The 24418-nt window shown below is 47.7% G+C and overlaps 1 protein-coding gene across 6 annotated transcripts in view; it reads left to right on the top strand.

The window, feature by feature from the left end:
* Positions 1-24418, top strand: part of fhad1 (forkhead-associated (FHA) phosphopeptide binding domain 1) — a 143176-nt gene that overhangs the window by 101239 nt on the left and 17519 nt on the right. For all 6 annotated transcript variants that reach the window (XM_059951875.1, XM_059951873.1, XM_059951879.1 and 3 more), the window contains 2 exons: positions 7460-7555; positions 11264-11484. In XM_059951875.1, the coding sequence (XP_059807858.1) occupies positions 7460-7555; positions 11264-11484 (317 nt within the window). The remainder of the gene's footprint in view (positions 1-7459; positions 7556-11263; positions 11485-24418) is intronic.

Below are 24418 nucleotides of genomic sequence, written 5' to 3' on the forward strand. Positions count from 1 at the left end.
TTTGGAAAGATATAATAAACTACAGGCTTATAAAAACGCAGCAAAAAATAAAAAGTTTGCTTCACACAAGGTTAATTAGAACCAGTGAAGCTCATCTATAGTGTCTGCAAATGCGATTAAAAGGTAAGGAGATTAGCTGAGTGTCACAATTAATAAATTTAGCTGGTACTTATTTCTACACTAATAGAGTCTATTTCTAGTTAATTAGCTATCCACCCTAGTGATAATGTGTTTGGCTGGATTTAAATTTACTGTGTAAATATCCTGGGGCTTATATCTTTGCAGTTTGCATCATGTGTCTTCTGTCAAGAATGGTACAGAGGTGCAAGGTTTGCAGAATGAATGCCCGACCTTACACTTTAGACCTGTGTCACTAGTTGTTGAGACATGATACCGAAACTAAAGGAAGCAACAGCCTTACGTCGGGCCTGTCAAGCTCTGTAAGAATTATGACTTTTTAATGAGGTTGTTTCTAACCTCTAGCCTGCATAAGGTCTCCTCAGAGAGCAAGTGCCCCATCCCGGGACTCAATCCGGTGATCTGCTGAGATCCACCTGTCCTTAACTACAGGATAGATCTTTATCCTTAGGGCAGCCTCACAAGGTCTCTGATATAACTGAATATTCTTGTACTCACTTTCTCTTGCAATAAGAGGTCAATGTACCATTCATCTGCCTAACTGTTTGTTGTATCTATAATCTTCAGTGGCCCATGTCCCACAATGGACTTAAAGCTCCTCACGAAAGTGCTTCTTAGGGGGCTAGTGTCCCCATCTTGTTTTTATGTTTGCATCTGGGACTGTGCACTAACAGTAGAACAGCTCAGCACAAATCAGATCTATGAAGGAAGGGGCCATGGACCTCTGTAGCCCTTGCCAGCTGTCAGTTGAAGTAATCAGTCATCCCATTCCCCACTTTCCCCAATGCTCTGACGTTCTCTCTTGAAAATGACACCTCATTGCTTCAACAGTGGTTAAGATTCCTTGCCACCCTGAATCTTTTTCCTGATCATCTTGTGGTTTGCTGCCTTCTGCATAAGATGCGTTCTCTTGCTGTTCACTCAGCCAAGAGCCTCGATGAGTCTGGATGGATACACTGTCCTGCAGCCTTCTCTGCTCCAGAGAGAACAATCCCAGCCCATCCAGAGAACTGAAATCCTTCATCCTGGTCAGGAGTCACGGTCTCTGCTCAACAGTAGACACACCTTGAATTATGCTGCCCCTGAGCCTCCTAAAGCAGAGTTCATGTGAGCTGTAATGGGTGTTAAGGGGACAGAAGTGTGGCAAAATCCCAAAAGTAGCAATGTATCCAAAATCCGACTGCCTGGTTTTGTGATGTTCGCCGTACCTAGCTAGGTGGCATACCGTCACTGTCGTGGTGAAGCTGACTTTGTGCTCCAGTTTCAAGCCCATAACCCCCACTGATTCAATTTTGAATTTGCTACTCCCAAGCCATAGCCTATCAAGCCCAGAGCTTTTATTTTTGGTTTTGAAAACTTCTGTCCCTTTGTACTGTGGTCAGATCACACTGACAACAAAGGGAAAGTACATCAGGTCTAAAGTGAGCCATCCCATTAGTCCCATTCCCCATTTCCTTCTTTCCTGCTAACTGTGAAGATTACTCTCTCCCATCTACACCCAAAACTTTCCCTTTTATTCTTTTTGCCATTCAACTACATTAAAGATTTATTTTCAGTCGCCAGTTAATCCACCAACCTGTTTTTGGACTGTGGAAGGACACCAGACACCCACTGAGAGAACGTGCAAACTCCACACAGACAGCACCAATGGTCGGGTTCGAACTTGGGTGGCTGGAGCCCTGAGACAGCAGCATCGACCATTCGGCCATTTTGCTGCTTCGAATGAGTTTCCCAAGCCAGCGGCACACAGGAGAATGTTACTTTTGTGCAATGCATTGAGGGAGAAGCCGGGCTGTATAGTCCTGTGAGTTATCATGATCAGGCAGTGCTGGTCCCCCAGTGCAGTATCATATGACCATAAGGCTTAGGAGCAGAGTTAGGTCTGCTCCGCCATTCCATCGGGGATGATTTGTTATCCTTCTTGACCCCATTCTCCTGCCTTCTCCCTGTAACTTTTGACACCCTGACTAATTAAGAAACTATCAACTTCCACTTTAAATATCAATGTCTTGGCCTTCTCAGGCCTTCAATGTGGCATTGAATACCGTAGATTCACAACTCCCTCGCTAAAGAAATTCCTCCTCATCTCTGTTCTAAATTATGTCCCTCTATTTCGAGGCTGTTCCCTCTGGTCCTGCATTCCCCACTATGGGAATCATTCTCTCCACATCCATTCTATCTAGGTGTTTTAATATTCGATAGATTTGAAAGAGGTCCTCCCTCGTTCTTATAAACTCCAGAGAGTGTAGGCCCATAGCCATCAAATGCTCCTCATACATTAATTCTGTTATTCCTGGGATCATTCCTATAAACCACCTTTGGACCCTCTCCAATGCCAGTATATTGGGTGCCATGCTATCTTAGCGGTTACACAATACTATTACAGTTTGGGCTGTTAAAGTTCAGAGTTCAACTCCAGTGCCATCCGTACCGCCCTATGGAATATACGTTTTCCCCATGTGCTCTGGTTTCCTCCCACAGTCAAACTGGGTAGGATAATTGGTCATTGTACGTTGTCCCGTTATTAGGATACGGTTAATAGGGGTTGTTGGGGGTTGCCGGGGCAACATGGCTCAAAGGGCCGAAAGGGCCGGAAGGGCCTACCCTGAACTGTGCCGCAAAATAAATAAATAAATAAATCTTTTCTTAGATAGGGGTCCAAAACTGCTCTCAATACTCCAAGTGTGGTCTGACCAGTGCCTTATAAAGCCTTAGCATTACATCGCTACTTTTATACTCTAGTCCTCTCGAAATGAATGCTAATGTTGCATTTGCCTTCCTTACCACCAACTTAGCCTACAAATTAACCTTTAGGCCAAGGGTTTCCAACCAGGAGTTCACAGACCTCCTTGGTTACTGCTGAGGCTCCATGACATAAAAAAGCTTGGGAATCCCTGCTTTAAGGAATCCAGGTCCCTTTGCACCCCTGATTTTTCAATTTTATCCCCATTTAGAAAATAATCTACACCTTTATTCCTTCTACCAAAGTTCCTGACCACACACTTCCCTATACTATATTACTTTGCCATTTCTTCGCCCAATTTCCTAATCTGTCTAAACCCTTATGCAGAATCCCTGCTTCCTCAACACAACCTGCCCCTCCACCCATCTTCTTCTGGGACATTTGCTCAGTTACTGAATTACCTTCAACTTCCATGATCCTCTAAACTATCTCCCACCCACACTGAAACTCCTAGCCATTCTTCCCCTCCGCCAACCAGAACTCCTCCAGCAAAAATATCAATCCCCTCCCCATCCCCCTCGGAAATACTAGCCACACATCCATCTATAAATAATCCCTGTAATGGTGACACAAGAAATAGTTACTGGAATCTGGAACTAAAAAAAAATCTGCTAGAGAAACTGAGTGGGGCAGACAGCATCTGCAGAGGGAAATAGATAGATAGATAGATACTTTATTCATCCCCAAGGGGAAATTCAACAATTTTCCAGTGTCCCATACACTTATTGTAGCAAAACTAATTACATACAGTATTTAACTCAGAATAAATATGATATGCATCTAAAATCACCCTCCCAAAAAGCATTAATAAATAGCTTTTAAAAAGTTCTTAAATAGTTTACTGAAGTGCATTGAGTGGTAACTTAAGCTCAGTCCTAACCCCGGCACTTTAACATGTCTTGCCCCTGGTGGTTGAATTGTAGAGCCGAATGGCGTTGGGGAGTAATGATCTCTTCATCCTGTCTGAGGAGCATTGCATTGACAGCAACCTGCCGCTGAAGCTGCTTCTCTGTCTCTGGATGGTGCTGTGCAGAGGATGTTCAGGATTTTCCATGATTGACCGTAGCCTACTCAGCGCCCTCCGCTCTATCACTGATGTCATACTCTCCAGTTCTGTGCCCACAACAGAGCCCGCCTTCCTTACCAGCTTATTAAGACTTGAGGCGTCCCTCTTCTTAATGCTGCCTCCCCAGCACGCCACCACAAAGAAGAGGGCGCTCTCCACAACTGACCGATAGAACATCTTCAGCCGTGTAAATGTTCACAGTAGGGCCTCGACACGGAATGTCACCTGTCCGTTTTGCCTCCGCAGATGCTAAACGTCTTGGCTGAATTTCTCCATCAGCCCTACACCCACTGACCCACCAATCTATCCACTCACAGATCCTTTCCATTACCACCAAGCTCAATTGAATTTCAGGGAAATGTCTCCATTGAGACAGCAGTAGGAATCTTCCCCACAGACAAGAATGACTGGTTAGCTCACTTCTCAGCAGAGCCCAGAGTTGACAAAGTGATTTTGAATATTAATTTGAATAGAATCATCTTTGACTAATGCCTCATCTTATTGTCACCACCTGCACAGCTGAGAAATTTCTCATCACTGCCAGAAACCTGTAGCTAAATTGCTGCCTAGATTAGAAGCTATTGCCGCCACAACTTTGTGACTTTGAGGTAGAAAACCTTCCTCTATGATGAACAGAAGGGTGGAGTTGGGTTCAGCTATTCAGGATAAACTAATCTGCCAATTGTCTCAGGAGGTCTGCTGGAAAAAGCATCCTCGGGACATTTTGTTTTAATTGCATGTCTGTAATCTATTCTTTGGACATCTTAGCCCACTGCTTATTAGAGGTGGGTTTGGGTTGGCTGCTTGGGAGCTTACAGTTTAAAAAAAAAAGTGTTTTGATTGGTCATTATGAATTGTAAATAATTTACAAAGACTTTGTTCATTTCCGAGGCCAGGAAAGATGGCAAGATATTTGTTTAAGTTATTCATTATTTTAGGATGTAGTAGTCACTGCTGAGGCTAAAAGTTATTGCCTACCCCCAGTTATCTTTGAGACGCTGGCAGTGAGTCACCTTCCTGAAACAGTTCAAAGCTTAGAAGTGTGAGGGCAGAGTCAGCAGAGTTGGAAGAGGAAGTATGTGGTGATTTTCCAGTGTCACGGGCAATCAGAGCTCCACGCGGCCTGATGCTCCTCCCCACATCTGACATCCGTACCCGTTTACCGGGGCTGAGGATGGTAGTGGTGTCCTTCGGTTTCGGCCAACAACTCGTGTGCTTCTGGGCGACTGAAGGCATCAGAGTGGGTGCACCCTTCAAGGTGCTGGCCATGACGGCATAATCTCAGAGCTGCTGATTCAAGCTTCTTTAACGTCCTTTCCAGTACACGAGTGTAAAGGAGAACAAAATAATTGTAACTCTGGATTCAGTGCAGCACAAAAATAAACACAATAAGGCAAAGAAGAGAATAATATAAAACACTATCGATATACAGTAAATATATAATATAAATTACATACATAGATTGACTGAATGTACATGAAGAGATACTAGATACTGAAGTGTTAATCATATGGTGATTCTGACAGGAAATAATAAAGTATTGGTGGTGGAGGTGTGATGGAATGGGTTGGCGGGTGGAGATGTTGATCAGCTTTACTGCTTAGAGAAAGTAACTGTTTTTGAGTGTAGTGGCCCTTCAGTGGATGCTACGTAGCCTCCTCTCCAATGGAAGTGGGGTAAATAGTCCATGAGCAGGGTGGGTGGGATCCTTCACGAAAGGACTCCATGGTAGAACAACACTATTGCAGCTCGGGGAGTCGGAGTTCAGAGTCCAATTCTGGGGATGTCTGCAAGGAGTTTGTACGTTCTGCCCTTGACCGCGTGGGTTTCCTCCAGGTGCTCCAGTTTCCTCCCACAGTCCAAAGACATACTGTTTAGTAGGTTAATTGGTCATTCTAATTGTCCTGTGATTAGGCTAATGTTAAATAGGTGGGTTGTTGGGATGGAAGGTCCTGTTCTGCACTATGCCTCTAAATAACTTGATAAATATTGCTGCCCTTCCTCCAGCACCTTTCTGTATAAATATCCTTGATAGTAAGTAGGTTGGTGCCAATGATGTGTTAGGATGTTTTGACTACCCATTGTAGAGTCTGCCTGTCCACCACAGGGCAGTTTCCAAACCATACAGAGCACATTAGGATGCTGTCTACAGCACATCTGTAGAGATTTGAGAATGTCAATGCGCATTGTCCCACTCTCTTCAGCCCTCTGAGAAAGTAAAGGCATTGGTGAGCTTTCTTGATTACGTAGGGTTTGTTCCAGTAACCATAAGAGCTTGTGCAAGATGTACATTCCCAGGAGTTTGAAACTGTTCAGTTTCCACTGCAGTGCCACCTTTGTAAAGACTGGTGTGAATTCTTCTGATGCTGATAGCCATCTCCTTTCTCTTGTTCACAATAAGGAAAAGGCTCTTTGCCTGGCACCAGGCCTCGAGCTCTTCCACCTCCTCTCTGTCGACCATCTCATTGTTGTTAGTGATGAATATGGGGACAACAGAGGCTGCACATCACACCACACCAGGGGAACTCTTGGGAAATATTTTAATAATTGGGAATCAAGAGGCTTTTTTGCCCTATCATGTCAATGCAATGAAAGACCTGGAAACAATGACCACCCCAATCTCTCCACTGATGCTGCCTGTCCCACTGAGTTCCTCCAGCAACTTTTTTCCTGCCCTCGATCCTGCTGCCTGCAGTCTCTAGTATCTACGTAGGTTTGAGTTTGCTCTCCACCTCCGTTTCAGACCATAATTCCTCGTTTCCTCCTACTCTGCTTCCACCTGATGAAGGAAATGTTTGGCAACGCTGGAAATTCCTCACATCTCCATCACTGACATTACAGACCATTTACAGTACGGTCTTTAGATTTAATAAGGAAATCAGGGGAATCTTTGTTCTACAGCACAGAAACAGGCCCTTAGGCCCATCTAGTCTGTGCCAGTCTGGTTTCTGCTTAGTCCCATGTACCTGCACCTGGACCTTAGCTCTTCATGCAGCTTTCTTCCACGTACCTATCCAAACTTCTCTTAAATGTTGCAACGGAAGCACATCTACCATTTATGCTGGCAACTCATCCTGCCCCTCCCTCACTCCACCCTCTGAGTGAAGTACTTCCCCCTCAGATTCCTCTTAAATATTTCACCATCTACCCTCAAGCTATGACTTCCAATTCTAGTCTCACTCAACTTGAGGGGGAAAAGACTGCATCTAATCACCCTTTTTGTACCCTCCCCCCCCCCCCATAACTCCATAAGATCTCACTCTGCTGCACTCCAGGGAATAAAGCCCTTACTTATTCAATCTTGCCCTCTACCTCAGATCCAGAAGTCCTGGCAACACCCATGTCCCTGAATACTACACAGAGTTGGAGCTCATTAGGTGATCAGCTCTTGGGAAAATAGACAACTAGATGAGCAAGCAAAGAATAAAAGGGTTTGTTGCCAGGATGTGTTGCAGGTGGCATACAATTCTCTGTAAAGCTCACATATGTCACTCTTCTTCTCTCCATTGTAGAAGCAACAAGGTGAATCCTTCCCCCTTTCTAATGCTTCCATCGAGAGGACTTCATTGCTGCAAATGTCCGAGACCCTGGACCTCAGCGAGAGGACTGTATGTAGAAATTTACCTTATTCTGTTTCATGAAACCGCACTTTCTCAAGATTAAGTTCTTTTTTGTTGCTTTGTGTCGTACGGCAAGGTTGGCTCTGAGCGAGTGACAATCCTGCAGCATGGCTGTCCGCCATCCCTGCCACAGCCCCAACCCTGAACTGATGCGTTTATGCGTCTGTACGAGCGTGAGATGCTGGTTCAGGTCTGTACGAGCATGAGATGCTGGTTCACATTTGTACTAGCATGAGATGCTGGTTCACGTCTGTACGAGCATGAGATGCTGGTTCACATTTGTACTAGCATGAGATGTTGACGGCATCCGATCCAAAAAGGAAATTTGACATTTGCTCCTCAGAGTTTACCGGTGACCGTGCCGTCTGGATCGAGTGTCACTGCCACCTCTCCTCGGGAGCTTTTTGGGAGAATTCTATGACAATGATATTGCCAGTGAATATCACATACAAATGAAAGAGACATGAAGACATATCGCAGCTTTCATTGCTTTAGAAGCAATGAGGTGTTTCTACAAAACAGTTGGTTCAGCAGGCTCCATAAACAGTAATGTGATAATAACCAGTTGACCTGCTTTTTGATGACCCCAATGAGGTGTAACTATTGCTGAAACATCAGAGATAACTTGCTTATTTCTCTTTGAAACAGCGCCGTGGAATCTTTTGCTTCCGCTTGAGGAAACAAAACCACTGGCGGTGCCGCATATCCTTGAAGTGCACCGGAGAGTCCGTTTGGACTTTGCAGCTGGAGTAGCCCACAACCTCTTACTGAACCATTTTTTAAAAACTATTTGTCCTTAAAAGGAATAAGGATAATAACCTTATTTTTAAAAAATAGAATCAGCTTTAATGAAACACGAACCTTCTTTAAGACCACCTCCTTCTGGACATTATAATAATAACCTCCTCTTTCAGCAGATTATTATAACACCATTTCCATCACCCTCACACTCATTATAGACTCCCTTGAAAATCTATCATAGCTGGAAAAGTTTCCTCAGATTTCTATGTGTTCTGCAGTGAAAATCAGACAGAGGTACAAAATGTTTATCCAAGCCTCACACCTCCATTGTTCACCCCAAGCAAGATATTTTCCATCATCGACGGCTTGCATGAAGTAACATAGAAACATAGAAAACCTACAGCACAATACAGGGCCTTTGCCCCACAAAGTTGTGCCGAACATGTCCCAACCTGAGAAATTACTAGGCTTACCCATAGCCCCCTATTTTTCTCAGCTCCATGTACCTGTCCAGGAGTCTCTTAAAAGACCTCATTGTATCCGCCTCCACCACCATCGCCGGCAGCCCATTCCACGCACTCACCACTCTCTGAGCAAAAAACTTACCCCTGACATCTCCTCTGTACCTACTCCCCAACACTTTAAACCTGTGTCCTCTTGTGGCAACCATTTCAATCATGGGAAAAAGCCTCTGACTATCCGCACAATCAATGCCTCTCATCATCTTATACACCTCTATCAGGTCACCTCTCATCCTCCATCGCTCCAAGGAGAAAAGGCCGAGTTCACTCAACCTAATCTCATACGGCACCTCCCCAATCCAGGCAGCATCCTTGTAAATTGCCTCTGCACCCTTTCTATGGCTTCCACATCCTTCCTGTAGTGAGGCGACCAGAACTGAGCACAGTACTCCAAGTAGGGTCTGACCAGGGTCCTATATAGCTGCAACATTACCTCTCAGCTCTTGAACTCAATCCCATGATTAATGAAGGCCAATACACTGTATGCCTTCTTAACCACAGAGTCAACCAGCATTGCTGCTTTGAGTGTCCTATGGACTCGGACCCCAAGATCCCTCTGATCCTCCACACTGCCAAGAGTCTTACCATTAATACTATATTCTGCCATCATATTTGACCCACCAAAATGAACCACTTCACACTTATCTGTATTGACAGGTTTTTTTGGAAAGTGTGACAATGTGGGCCTCCCCTTGCCCTTAGAGGGAGGAGATGTATTCTCATGATATAGAACCATAGAACATTACAGCACAGAAACAGGCCTTTTGGCCCTTCTTGGCTGTGCCGAACCATTTTTCTACCTAGTCCCACTGACCTGCACCTGACCCATATCCCTCCATACACCTCTCAAGTGCACGCACCTGTCCAAGTTTTTCTTAAATGTTAAAAGTGAGCCCGCATTCACCACTTCATCTGGAAGCGCATTCCACACTCCCACCACTCTGTGTGAAGAAGCCCCCCCCCCCAATGATCCCTTTAAACTTTTCCCCCTTCACCCTTAACCCATGTCCTCTGGGTTTTTTCTCCCCTAGCCTCAGTGGAAAAAGCCTGCTTGCATTCACTCTATCTATACCCATCAAATTTTATACACTTCTATCAAGTCTCCCCTCATTCTTCTACGCTCCAGGGAATAAAGTCCTAACCTATTCAACCTTCCTCGGTAACACAGCTTCTCAAGTCCCGGCAACATCCTTGTAAACCTTCTCTGCACTCTTTCAACCTTATTAATGTCTTTCCTGTAATTCGGTGACCAAAACTGCACACAATAGAGTAGAAGATGATAGTCTCTTGGGGCCTCTGAACCTGAAGCTCAGCAAACACTGCAATATCAAATGCCTCAAGAGCTACCGATATCCTAATCCTACCATCCTAATCATGGACAGTCTCCATTTCAATTGCTGCAACGCCTGCTTCCATCTGGAGGAGAGAATTCCAGATTGCCACCTTTAAACACCTTCATAATTCTGCTTCTGAATTCTCTCGCCTGAAGTTTGCGGGCTCTTGTTCTGCATGTGAAATAACTTCCTCCCAGCAGGCTTATCAGCTGAATGGCATCACCCTTCAACTTTCAAACCACGTGGTTACGAGTGTCACGTTTGAGCAGCCTCAGGTCACAATTTGACCCGTGCAGCTCACCAATCATTACGTGAATCGGTATCCAACGGAACCTTATCAAAATCTTTCGCCAACCCCGAGAGGATCAAGGCCAACGTTCCCCAAGCCTTTCTGGGTGCTTCTTAGACCTCAGCACTAGCTATCCATGTAGTTGGCCACGCATCCTCTGGCTCAAAGTTCAAAGTAAGTTTATTATCAAGGTCTGTCACCATGTTCTACTCTGGAGATTCATTTTCTTGCAGGTATTCACAGTAAAATAAAGGAATATAATAGAATCAGTGAGAAACCACTCACAAACCAAGACTGATGAGCAACCAATGTGCAAAACAAAAGACCAAATAGACAAATGGAAAAGTAATACTGAGAACATGAATTGCAGGGTACTTGGGCGTGGTTCCATACATTGAATTGAGTAAAGTTTTCCCATTGGTTCAAGAGCAGCTTTCTCTCTGGTTTTTTTTACCATTGCTCGGAGCAGGAGATGTTAACACAGCCTGAAAACTGCACGTCACATTATATAAAAGACAGTCCCAGCTGCACAGCGACAAAGGCTTGGTGTAGGGGAGCATTTCAGCACAGAGGGTACAGGATTGAGGAGGCCAATGCTTGAAGGATAATAACTCTTGCTGAAATTGATGCTGTGGGACCCAGTGGTCCTGCACCTCCTTCCTGGCGGCAGCAGTGAGAAGAGAGCATGGCCTGGATGGTGGCAGTCCTTGATAATGGAGGCTCCTTTCTTGTGGTAGCGCTTGTGCAGATGTGCCCAATGGTGGGTGCAATGGCTGAAACAGTTCTCACCTTCTCCGTTTCCTGCCCACAGTACCTCGACCTGGTGAAAGCTCTCTCAAGCCTGCTCAACGTGAAGGAGCTATCGGGCTCACTGTCTCTGAAGCACGTTCCGCAGGACGAGAGGGAGAGCTTGGGGAAAGCCCGGCAGAGAGATGTGCACCTGCTGAATGGTTGCATCCGTCAGCTGAAGACCCAACTGGTGAGGAAAGACGAACTCCTGGGAAGTTACGAGAAAGACCTGGAACAGCTGAGGTAAATGGGAAAAGTCCAGCAGCTTCTCCCTTCCCTGTTCCAATGTTGTTTGGCATAATCTGGAAAACGGTTAACATTTACATTTAAATCTTTGGCCCCTTTATTTCTAGACTTTGTAATTACCAGTATTCAGTGGCATTTTTAGTGCCCATCTTACTAGAATGCCCATGTATCTTTCAACTCCAGGACAAGGAGTATTTGCCGGTTTAATTTCCTCCCTCTTTGCAATGGCAGATAATGACCTCTGAATTTCCAAAAACCAAATTTGTCTCTAAGACTATAAATCCTGTGATGACTTCAACACTTTCCTGTTTGATATCATCAACTGATAGAACCTCATTATGCTGAGTTTCAGAGTCAAAGTCAGGTAGTTATATGAGAAATAGTGGTCACAACACACTAAGTACCCCCACCATCTACCTCCCCACCTCACTGACATAGCTCACCCAGCGGGTTGTTTGTGCACTCTGTCCTCAGCTGGTTCCCCAATATTTCCCGCTGGACCCCCACAAAATCCAGTTCAACCACCAGTGTGGCTAGAGAGGTCATTTCAATATCAAAGGTGGATGGAATGGTGGGAAGGGAGAGGAGTGGTGGTTTAAAATGCACATGCGTGTGCACACACACGCACACACGCTCACTCTCACACGCACGCTCACTCACTCTCACACACACATGCACGCTCACTCACTCTCACAGATTTGCCTCCTTAAGGTCTAATTACTCACTTGGCAGATAGGACTTGCAATATTTAAATGACACTTAGTGTCGCAGATTCTCTCAATGGTTCTATTTAATATCTCTGCTAACAGGTTCACTGTGAAATTTGGCAGCATAAAAGACGGGAATTGCCAGATCCAGGAGGGAAATGATTTCCCAGCACAGCAGCAGTGTTTTCCCATTGAATCACTCTACCCTCTCACTGCCCTCCCCAACACCGTCCAGTTCACAAGAAAAATCACCATGGATGGACTTCCTTGTTATTGTCTCCCCTACTTACTCCAAACCAAACCTTCCTTCACACCATTCCCCCCGTCTATAAGTCCCCCCATCCTCTACAACTCTCCCCCTCTCTGTAATAACCCCCATCCTCTACAACTCTCCCCGTCTGTAATTCCCCCCATACTCTACAACTCTCCCCTCTCTGTAATCCCCCATCCTCTACAACTCTCCCCCTCTCTGTAATCACCCCTCCTCTACAACTCTCCCTCTCTCTGTAATCCCCATCCTCTACAACTCTCCCCCTCTCTGTAATCCCCCATCCTCTACAACTCTCCCCTCTCTGTAATCCCCCATCCTCTACAACTCTCCCCTCTCTGTAATCCCTCCCATCCTCTACAACTCTCCCCCTCTCTGTAATCCCCCCCTCCTCTACAACTCTCCCCCTCTCTGTAATCCCCCCTCCTCTACAACTCTCCCCCTCTCTGTAATCCCCCATCCTCTACAACTCTCCCCCTCTCTGTAATCCCCCATCCTCTACAACTCTCCCCCTCTCTGTAATCCCCCATCCTCTACAACTCTCCCCTCTCTGTAATCCCTCCCATCCTCTACAACTCTCCCCGTCTGTAATCCCCCATCCTCTACAACTCTCCCCCTCTCTGTAATCCCCCCCTCCTCTACAACTCTCCCCCTCTCTGTAATCCCTCCCATCCTCTACAACTCTTCCCGCCTGTAATCCCCCATCCTCTACAACTCTCCCCTCTCTGTAATCCCCCCATCCTCTACAACTCTCCCCCTCTCTGTAATCCCCCCCATACTCTACAACTCTCCCCGTCTGTAATCCCCCCCATACTCTACAACTCTCCCCGTCTGTAATCCCCCCCATCCTCTACAACTCTCCCCCTCTCTGTAATCCCCCATCCTCTACAACTCTCCCCCTCTCTGTAATCCCCCCATACTCTACAACTCTCCCCCTCTCTGTAATTCCCCATCCTCTACAACTCTCCCCTCTCTGTAATCCCCCATCCTCTACAACTCTCCCCCTCTCTGTAATCCCCCATCCTCTACAACTCTCCCCCTCTCTGTAATCCCCCATCCTCTACAACTCTCCCCTCTCTGTAATCCCCCATCCTCTACAACTCTCCCCCTCTCTGTAATGCCCCATCCTCTACAACTCTCCCCTCTCTGTAATCCCCCCGTACTCTACAACTCTCCCCCTCTCTGTAATCCCTCCCATCCTCTACAACTCTCCCCCTCTCGGTAATCCCCCATCCTCTACAACTCTCCCCTCTCTGTAATCCCCCATCCTCTACAACTCTCCCCTCTCTGTAATCCCCCATCCTCTACAACTCTCCCCCTCTCTGTAATCCCCCATCCTCTACAACTCTCCCCCTCTCTGTAATCCCCCCATACTCTACAACTCTCCCCCTCTCTGTAATCCCCCATCCTCTACAACTCTCCCCCTCTCTGTAATCCCCCATCTTCTACAACTCTCCCCTCTCTGTAATCCCCCCATACTCTACAACTCTCCCCCTCTCTGTAATCCCTCCCATCCTCTACAACTCTCCCCCTCTCGGTAATCCCCCATCCTCTACAACTCTCCCCTCTCTGTAATCCCCCATCCTCTACAACTCTCCCCCTCTCTGTAATCCCCCATCCTCTACAACTCTCCCCTCTCTGTAATCCCCCATACTCTACAACTCTCCCCCTCTCTGTAATCCCCCATACTCTACATCTCTCCCCTCTGTAATCCCCCATCCTCTACAACTCTCCCCCTCTCTGTAATCCCCCATACTCTACAACTCTCCCCCTCTCTGTAATCCCCCCTCCTCTACAACTTTCCCCCTCTCTGTAATCCCCCATACTCTACAACTCTCCCCTCTGTAATCCCCCATACTCTACAACTCTCCCCTCTGTAATCCCCCATACTCTACAACTCTCCCCCTCTCTGTAATCCCTCCCATCCTCTACAACTCTCCCCCTCTCTGTAATCCCCCCCTCCTCTACAACTCTCCCCCTCTCTGTAATCCCCCATACTCTACAACTCTCCCCTCTGTAATCCCCCATCCTCTACAACTCTCCCCTCTCTGTAATCCCCCATACTCTACAACTCTCCCCCTCTCTGTAATCCCTCCCATCCTCTACAACTCTCCCCCTCTCGGTAATCCCCCATCCTCTACAACTCTCCCCTCTCTGTAATCCCCCACCCTCTACAACTCTCCCCTCTCTGTAATCCCCCATCCTCTACAACTCTCCCCCTCTCTGTAATCCCCCATCCTCTACAACTCTCCCCCTCTCTGTAATCCCCCCATACTCTACAACTCTCCCCCTCTCTGTAATCCCCCATCCTCTACAACTCTCCCCTCTCTGTAATCCCCCATCCTCTACAACTCTCCCCTCTCTGTAATCCCCCCATACTCTACAACTCTCCCCCTCTCTGTAATCCCTCCCATCCTCTACAACTCTCCCCCTCTCGGTAATCCCCCATCCTCTACAACTCTCCCCTCTCTGTAATCCCCCATCCTCTACAACTCTCCCCCTCTCTGTAATCCCCCATCCTCTACAACTCTCCCCTCTCTGTAATCCCCCATACTCTACAACTCTCCCCCTCTCTGTAATCCCCCATACTCTACATCTCTCCCCTCTGTAATCCCCCATCCTCTACAACTCTCCCCCTCTCTGTAATCCCCCATACTCTACAACTCTCCCCCTCTCTGTAATCCCCCCCTCCTCTACAACTCTCCCCCTCTCTGTAATCCCTCATACTCTACAACTCTCCCCTCTGTAATCCCCCATACTCTACAACTCTCCCCTCTGTAATCCCCCATACTCTACAACTCTCCCCCTCTCTGTAATCCCCCATACTCTACAACTCTCCCCTCTGTAATCCCCCATGCTCTACAACTTTCCCCCTCTCTGTAATCCCTCATACTCTACAACTCTCCCCTCTGTAATCCCCCATCCTCTACAACTCTCCCCATCTGTAATCCCCCCATCCTCTACAACTCTCCCCCTCTCTGTAAACCCCCATCCTCTACAACTCTCCCCCTCTCTGTAATCCCCCATCCTCTACAACTCTCCCCCTCTCTGTAATCCCCCCATACTCTACAACTCTCCCCCTCTCTGTAATCCCCCATCCTCTACAACTCTCCCCTCTCTGTAATCCCCCATCCTCTACAACTCTCCCCTCTCTGTAATCCCCCCATACTCTACAACTCTCCCCCTCTCTGTAATCCCCCATACTCTACAACTCTCCCCCTCTCTGTAATCCCCCCTCCTCTACAACTTTCCCCCTCTCTGTAATCCCCCATACTCTACAACTCTCCCCTCTGTAATCCCCCATACTCTACAACTCTCCCCTCTGTAATCCCCCATACTCTACAACTCTCCCCCTCTCTGTAATCCCTCCCATCCTCTACAACTCTCCCCCTCTCTGTAATCCCCCCCTCCTCTACAACTCTCCCCCTCTCTGTAATCCCCCATACTCTACAACTCTCCCCTCTGTAATCCCCCATCCTCTACAACTCTCCCCTCTCTGTAATCCCCCATACTCTACAACTCTCCCCCTCTCTGTAATCCCTCCCATCCTCTACAACTCTCCCCCTCTCGGTAATCCCCCATCCTCTACAACTCTCCCCTCTCTGTAATCCCCCACCCTCTACAACTCTCCCCTCTCTGTAATCCCCCATCCTCTACAACTCTCCCCCTCTCTGTAATCCCCCATCCTCTACAACTCTCCCCCTCTCTGTAATCCCCCCATACTCTACAACTCTCCCCCTCTCTGTAATCCCCCATCCTCTACAACTCTCCCCTCTCTGTAATCCCCCATCCTCTACAACTCTCCCCTCTCTGTAATCCCCCCATACTCTACAACTCTCCCCCTCTCTGTAATCCCTCCCATCCTCTACAACTCTCCCCCTCTCGGTAATCCCCCATCCTCTACAACTCTCCCCTCTCTGTAATCCCCCATCCTCTACAACTCTCCCCCTCTCTGTAATCCCCCATCCTCTACAACTCTCCCCTCTCTGTAATCCCCCATACTCTACAACTCTCCCCCTCTCTGTAATCCCCCATACTCTACATCTCTCCCCTCTGTAATCCCCCATCCTCTACAACACTCCCCCTCTCTGTAATCCCCCATACTCTACAACTCTCCCCCTCTCTGTAATCCCCCCCTCCTCTACAACTCTCCCCCTCTCTGTAATCCCTCATACTCTACAACTCTCCCCTCTGTAATCCCCCATACTCTACAACTCTCCCCTCTGTAATCCCCCATACTCTACAACTCTCCCCCTCTCTGTAATCCCCCATACTCTACAACTCTCCCCTCTGTAATCCCCCATGCTCTACAACTTTCCCCCTCTCTGTAATCCCTCATACTCTACAACTCTCCCCTCTGTAATCCCCCATCCTCTACAACTCTCCCCATCTGTAATCCCCCCATCCTCTACAACTCTCCCCTCTCTGTAAACCCCCATCCTCTGCAACTCTCCCCCTCTCTGTAATCCCCCATCCTCTACAACTCTCCCCCTCTCTGTAATCCCCCCATACTCTACAACTCTCCCCCTCTCTGTAATCCCCCATCCTCTACAACTCTCCCCTCTCTGTAATCCCCCATCCTCTACAACTCTCCCCTCTCTGTAATCCCCCCATACTCTACAACTCTCCCCCTCTCTGTAATCCCTCCCATCCTCTACAACTCTCCCCCTCTCGGTAATCCCCCATCCTCTACAACTCTCCCCTCTCTGTAATCCCCCATCCTCTACAACTCTCCCCCTCTCTGTAATCCCCCATCCTCTACAACTCTCCCCTCTCTGTAATCCCCCATACTCTACAACTCTCCCCCTCTCTGTAATCCCCCATACTCTACATCTCTCCCCTCTGTAATCCCCCATCCTCTACAACTCTCCCCCTCTCTGTAATCCCCCATACTCTACAACTCTCCCCCTCTCTGTAATCCCCCCCTCCTCTACAACTCTCCCCCTCTCTGTAATCCCCCATCCTCTACAACTCTCCCCTCTGTAATCCCCCATGGTCTACAACTCTCCCCCTCTCTGTAATCCCCCATCCTCTACAACTCTCCCCTCTCTGTAATCCCCCATCCTCTACAACTCTCCCCGTCTGTAATCCCCCCATCCTCTACAACTCTCCCCCTCTCTGTAATCCCTCCCATCCTCTACAACTCTCCCCGTCTGTAATCCCCCATCCTCTACAACTCTCCCCCTCTCTGTAATCCCCCCCTCCTCTACAACTCTCCCCCTCTCTGTAATCCCTCCCATCCTCTACAACTCTCCCCGCCTGTAATCCCCCATCCTCTACAACTCTCCCCTCTCTGTAATCCCGCATACTCTACAACTCTCCCCCTCTCTGTAATCCCCCATACTCTACATCTCTCCCCTCTGTAATCCCCCATCCTCTACAACTCTCCCCCTCTCTGTAATCCCCCATACTCTACAACTCTCCCCCTCTCTGTAATCCCCCCCTCCTCTACAACTCTCCCCCTCTCTGTAATCCCCCATACTCTACAACTCTCCCCTCTGTAATCCCCCATACTCTACAACTCTCCCCTCTGTAATCCCCCATACTCTACAACTCTCCCCCTCTCTGTAATCCCCCATACTCTACAACTCTCCCCTCTGTAATCCCCCATGCTCTACAACTTTCCCCCTCTCTGTAATCCCTCATACTCTACAACTCTCCCCTCTGTAATCCCCCATCCTCTACAACTCTCCCCATCTGTAATCCCCCCATCCTCTACAACTCTCCCCCTCTCTGTAAACCCCCATCCTCTACAACTCTCCCCCTCTCTGTAATCCCCCCATACTCTACAACTCTCCCCCTCTCTGTAATCCCCCATCCTCTACAACTCTCCCCTCTCTGTAATCCCCCATCCTCTACAACTCTCCCCTCTCTGTAATCCCCCCATACTCTACAACTCTCCCCCTCTCTGTAATCCCTCCCATCCTCTACAACTCTCCCCCTCTCGGTAATCCCCCATCCTCTACAACTCTCCCCTCTCTGTAATCCCCCATCCTCTACAACTCTCCCCCTCTCTGTAATCCCCCATCCTCTACAACTCTCCCCTCTCTGTAATCCCCCATACTCTACAACTCTCCCCCTCTCTGTAATCCCCCATACTCTACATCTCTCCCCTCTGTAATCCCCCATCCTCTACAACTCTCCCCCTCTCTGTAATCCCCCATACTCTACAACTCTCCCCCTCTCTGTAATCCCCCCCTCCTCTACAACTCTCCCCCTCTCTGTAATCCCCCATACTCTACAACTCTCCCCTCTGTAATCCCCCATACTCTACAACTCTCCCCTCTGTAATCCCCCATACTCTACAACTCTCCCCCTCTCTGTAATCCCCCATACTCTACAACTCTCCCCTCTGTAATCCCCCATGCTCTACAACTTTCCCCCTCTCTGTAATCCCTCATACTCTACAACTCTCCCCTCTGTAATCCCCCATCCTCTACAACTCTCCCCCTCTCTGTAAACCCCCATCCTCTACAACTCTCCCCGTCTGTAATCCCCCCATCCTCTACAACTCTCCCCCTCTCTGTAATCCCCCATCCTCTACAACTCTCCCCTCTCTGTAATCCCCCATCCTCTACAACTCTCCCCCTCTCTGTAATCCCCCCATACTCTACAACTCTTCCCCTCTCTGTAATCCCCCCATACTCTACAACTCTCCCCCTCTCTGTAATCCCCCCCTCCTCTACAACTCTCCCCCTCTCTGTAATCCCCCCATCCTCTACAACTCTCCCCCTCTCTGTAATCCCCCATCCTCTACAACTCTCCCCTCTGTAATCCCCCATGGTCTACAACTCTCCCCCTCTCTGTAATCCCCCATCCTCTACAACTCTCCCCTCTCTGTAATCCCCCATCCTCTACAACTCTCCCCGTCTGTAATCCCCCCATCCTCTACAACTCTCCCCCTCTCTGTAATCCCTCCCATCCTCTACAACTCTCCCCGTCTGTAATCCCCCATCCTCTACAACTCTCCCCCTCTCTGTAATCCCCCCCTCCTCTACAACTCTCCCCCTCTCTGTAATCCCTCCCATCCTCTACAACTCTCCCCGCCTGTAATCCCCCATCCTCTACAACTCTCCCCTCTCTGTAATCCCCCCATCCTCTACAACTCTCCCCCTCTCTGTAATCCCCCCCATACTCTACAACTCTCCCCGTCTGTAATCCCCCCCATACTCTACAACTCTCCCCGTCTGTAATCCCCCCCATACTCTACAACTCTCCCCGTCTGTAATCCCCCCATCCTCTACAACTCTCCCCCTCTCTGTAATCCCCCCATCCTCTACAACTCTCCCCCCTCTGTAATCCCTCCCATCCTCTACAACTCTCCCCCTCTCTGTAATCCCCCATCCTCTACAACTCTCCCCCTCTCTGTAATCCCCCATCTACAACTCTCCCCCTCTCTGTAATCCCCCATCCTCTACAACTCTCCCCCTCTCTGTAATCCCCCCATACTCTACAACTCTCCCCCTCTCTGTAATTCCCCATCCTCTACAACTCTCCCCCTCTCTGTAATTCCTCCCATCCTCTACAACTCTCCCCCTTTCTGTAATCCCCCATCCTCTACAACTCTCCCCCTCTCTGTAATCCCTCCCATCCTCTACAACTCTCCCCGTCTGTAATCCCCCCATCCTCTACAACTCTCCCCCTCTCTGTAATCCCCCATCCACTACAACTCTCCCCCTCTCTGTAATCCCCCATCCTCTACAACTCTCCCCCTCTCTGTAATCCCCCCATACTCTACAACTCTCCCCCTCTCTGTAATTCCCCATCCTCTACAACTCTCCCCCTCTCTGTAATCCCTCCCATCCTCTACAACTCTCCCCCTCTCTGTAATTCCTCCCATCCTCTACAACTCTCCCCCTTTCTGTAATCCCCCATCCTCTACAACTCTCCCCCTCTCTGTAATCCCTCCCATCCTCTACAACTCTCCCCGTCTGTAATCCCCCCCATACTCTACAACTCTCCCCTCTCTGTAATCCCCCCATCCTCTACAACTCTCCCCCTCTCTGTAATCCCTCCCATCCTCTACAACTCTCCCCCTCTCTGTAATTCCTCCCATCCTCTACAATTCTCCCCCTCTCTGTAATCCCTGCTCTGTTGGCGAGTGGCCAAGCAGTTAAGGCGTTCGTTCAGTTATATGAAGGTCACTCGTTCGAGCCTTGGCTGAGGCTTGTGTGTGTGTCTTTGAGCAAGGCACTTAACCACACATTGCTCTGCGACAACACCAGTGCCGAGCTGTATGGGTCCTAATGCCCTTCCCTTCGACAACATCGGTGGCGTGGAGAGGGGAGTCTTGCAGCTTGGGCAACTGCCAGTCTTCCATTAAAAAACCTTGCCCAGGCTTGTGCCCTGGAAACTTTCTATCGAGACTAACGGAGGCCTGCACAGTCTACACAATTCCTCTCTTCCCTTTACAACTCTCCCCGTCTGAGGCAGAAACTGGACGTCTGTAGAGAGAGAAGCACGGTTAGCATTTCAGGTCAATGACTTTTCATCAGAACCTTCCAGAATGCTCCCGAAGAAAAATCATTGTTGTATCCGGCAGGAAATGAGAGGAGGGTTGGTGGCAGAGCTCGGGATCCACTCTCCACACATCCCACCTCCCATCTTCTGGAGCGCGAAGGAAGGGTCAGAAGATTGTGGCCTTGTTTCCCAGGCTCTGACTGTGAAGGATTTTGGTGACTGTTCAACCTGAAAGAAGTGGGGAGTGGAGAAAGTGCTCGTTATTTTCTAAAGGATAGGATTTTTTGGCTCGGGTTTCAAAATTTCGTTCTGAGATAGCTGGGATGATGATGAGATTTGAAGGAATACTGAATTTTGATGTGAATACGAACAAAAAGGAGGCCCCTTTAGACAGCAGTGTGGGAGTTATCGTCACGTCCATCAATGGCAAGTAATGCCTTTACCTTGATACTGTGTTTTGATTTAATATCAGAGTGAACGGATGAATTTGTGCTGTGATTATAGCTATCATCTTCATGCTTTGCAAACAATGTGTCTTTATGTCACCTTCTGTAGCTGTATCACTTAATCTACTTGCCTCAGGACATAGAGCAGTACACTCAAGAGAGCTTTATTGATTCTCGGAGTACAAGTGCAGCGCCACCAGAATAGGCAAAATTGTCTTTAAGGGTTCATAAAATGTTAGCTCTCCTAAAGAATGAAAATTGAGCTGCTGGCAACACAAAACGGATTGATTTGCAATTACCAAACATTACGGATCGTGCACAGTGTTCAGAGCTGTACAGATCAAATGGATCTGAACACATGACAGTGGTTTTGTCTCCGTGTACTTATCCTGCAGTGGAGGTGAACATGCATCAGTGAGGCCTGCAGACCAGGCTGACCTCAGTCAGCCCTCCCCCCCGTAGACAGGCTCTCTTCAGCTTCGTGTGTGCTTCACGTTGTATATCAAAGGTGATCAACGGTACCCCACTAGTCCGCAGAGCCCCGAGTCGTTATAGCTCCTTGGTGCTCCAGTCCAAACAATCACAGGTACGCACCCCACTGGACTTTAAAAAAAGGGACAGGTTTAGTCTATGTGCTGCTCAGTCAGTAAACTGGCACAAACCCTTGACCTTCCTGCTGCTTTGTTTAAGTTTCGTGTAAGCCTATTTTCATACTTATTTCCTTAGTAAAACAGTCTCCTTTGCAGAATTTGATATTCTCCAGTCCTCAGCCTAATCATTTTAGCAATGTTATCAGCCTTTTCCTATTATCCAATAGTACCTCAGTAGGGACCACTTCTCCTGTTGATTTTGGCTTGTTTGTAACTAAGAAGTTAGCCATTGCTCGTTCACTATCATACACTTTAACACAACCCACACCTAATATCTTTGTAGTTTGCTTACTTCAAATTGAGATCCGAGTTTCAGACAGAACTAGTCACTTTTAATTTTATACGTAATTCTATCATATTGTGATCATTATTCCTAGGAGGCCAGATTTACCATATCTATCAGATCATCAGTCAACCCTTCCTCATTGAACAGTTGTGTACCTAAAACAGCCTGTTCCATTGACGGTTCCTTGTCTTGCTTATCTGGAAAGCTACCTCTTATACACTCCATGAATCCATCCTCATCACTATTTGTGATAAATTCATTTGTTTAATCTATACAAAGATTAAGGATTCCCACAATGACCACATTACCTTTGTCACATGCACCTCAGATTCTCTGACTTACTCTATGCCCTGCAATGTCACTACTATTTGGGGACCACTGTACAACTCCTCCGAGTGTTCTCTGCTCCTTGCTGTTTTTTTGCTCCAGTCAAGCTGATTTAAATCTGCGATTTTCTAAGCTAAGGTCCTTCCCGTGTCATAGAAACATAGAAATCCTACAGCACAATACAGGCCCTTCGGCCCACAAAGTTGTGCTGAACCTGTCCCTACCTTAGAAATTACTAGGCTTACCCATAGCCCTCTATTTTTCTAAGCTCCATGTTCCTATCCAAAAGTCTCTTAAAAGACCCTATCATATCCGCCTCCACCACTGTTGCCAGCAGCCCATTCCACGCACTCACCACTCTCTGAGTAAAAATCTTACCCCCGACATCTCCTCTGTACCTACTCCCCAACACCTTAAACCTGTGTCCTCTTGCGGCAACCATTTCAGCCCTGGGAAAAAGCCTCTGACTATCCACATGATTAATGCCTCTCATCATCTTATACACAATGTCCAGTCTCTGTCACATTTTTTATCCTTGCCTCGTTTTCCGTTTTACCGATAAATAATAACCCTGCGACAAATTTGTGACTGGTCTCCTGGAAAAAGTAACCAGAGCTGCTCCCTGCTTTTCATCCCCAAAAGGGAGATGTGAACAGGATTTTGCTCACAAGTGATGTCCGTGTGTCAGACGGATCACCAACACTCACTGATTTGGCTCAGACATGAGGAAGGAGCAGCTTGGTGAGGGGACAGAGCTTGTGACCGCTGTCTCATTGGCTGATCTATCCCAGAATGCCAGCACTGGCCTAACCCAAAGCACAGATTGGCCTCGCACTCTGATATTGAGGGGTATGCTGGCTTCTCAGAAGTTTTGTCTGAGGAAAAATAAATCAAATCAAGATGTTGAAAACAGTCTATCATTGAGTCCCAGACAGTGCAGAAACACACTTTTCAACTCAGAGTCCACACTGACCAACAGCTATCCACTCACACTAATCACACACTGATCCCGATTTATGCTCCCCATCATCTCCCTCCAGACTCTTAGCGTTCACCTCAGGCGATTTAAGATTGTGGATCTACAATCCACATGTCTTCAGGATGTGGGAGAAATCTAAAGCATCTGGATGAAGCCCAAGCGGCGGCAGGGAGAACTTGCAAACTCCATACAGATAGCGTCGGGGTCAGAATCGAACCTGAGTTACTGGTTATGTGAGGTAGCAGTTCCATTTATCACACCACTGTACTGCTCCTAAAATTCTTGCATGTGTGGGTGAGATTAAGCTCCTTAAGTTTCAGTCTTGGAGTTGGGGATACTTCCTTGATTCCTCGATAGCTCAATCATCTATCCCACCTGCAGTCCACTAGGTAAAGAAAACAGATTTCTATTTGTTAGTTATTGGTGTCAATTGGCCTTTCTTGGTTCATTGCTGAATTTTGTCCGATTACTCCTGGGGGTTTCCTCCTTTAAAGCTGTTTGCAAGTAGTTGCTGGTCTCCTCTGACACTTTATCTTTGATCTTACGACAGGCAGCTTTTGATTCTGATTGCCGGCATTAAGCTTGACCTGTTTGGTAGCAGTCAGGGCCAATTTGCCAATTTTAATAAGCTCCATCCTTTCCTCCTCCTGCTGATGAGTCTTGCTTGGTTAAAAGCCAACCCACCAATGCTTTCCAACCTCTGCATCAGGTGACTTGGGGGTGGACCTACACCTTCACTGCCCCGCTTTGAAGGAGGGCTAGCAGTGGCAATGACATCTAGAGCAGTACCAAATTCTGATCCCTGTCG

This window comes from Hypanus sabinus, chromosome 27, assembly GCF_030144855.1.
Source record: "Hypanus sabinus isolate sHypSab1 chromosome 27, sHypSab1.hap1, whole genome shotgun sequence".
NCBI classification, from domain to species: domain Eukaryota; kingdom Metazoa; phylum Chordata; class Chondrichthyes; order Myliobatiformes; family Dasyatidae; genus Hypanus; species Hypanus sabinus.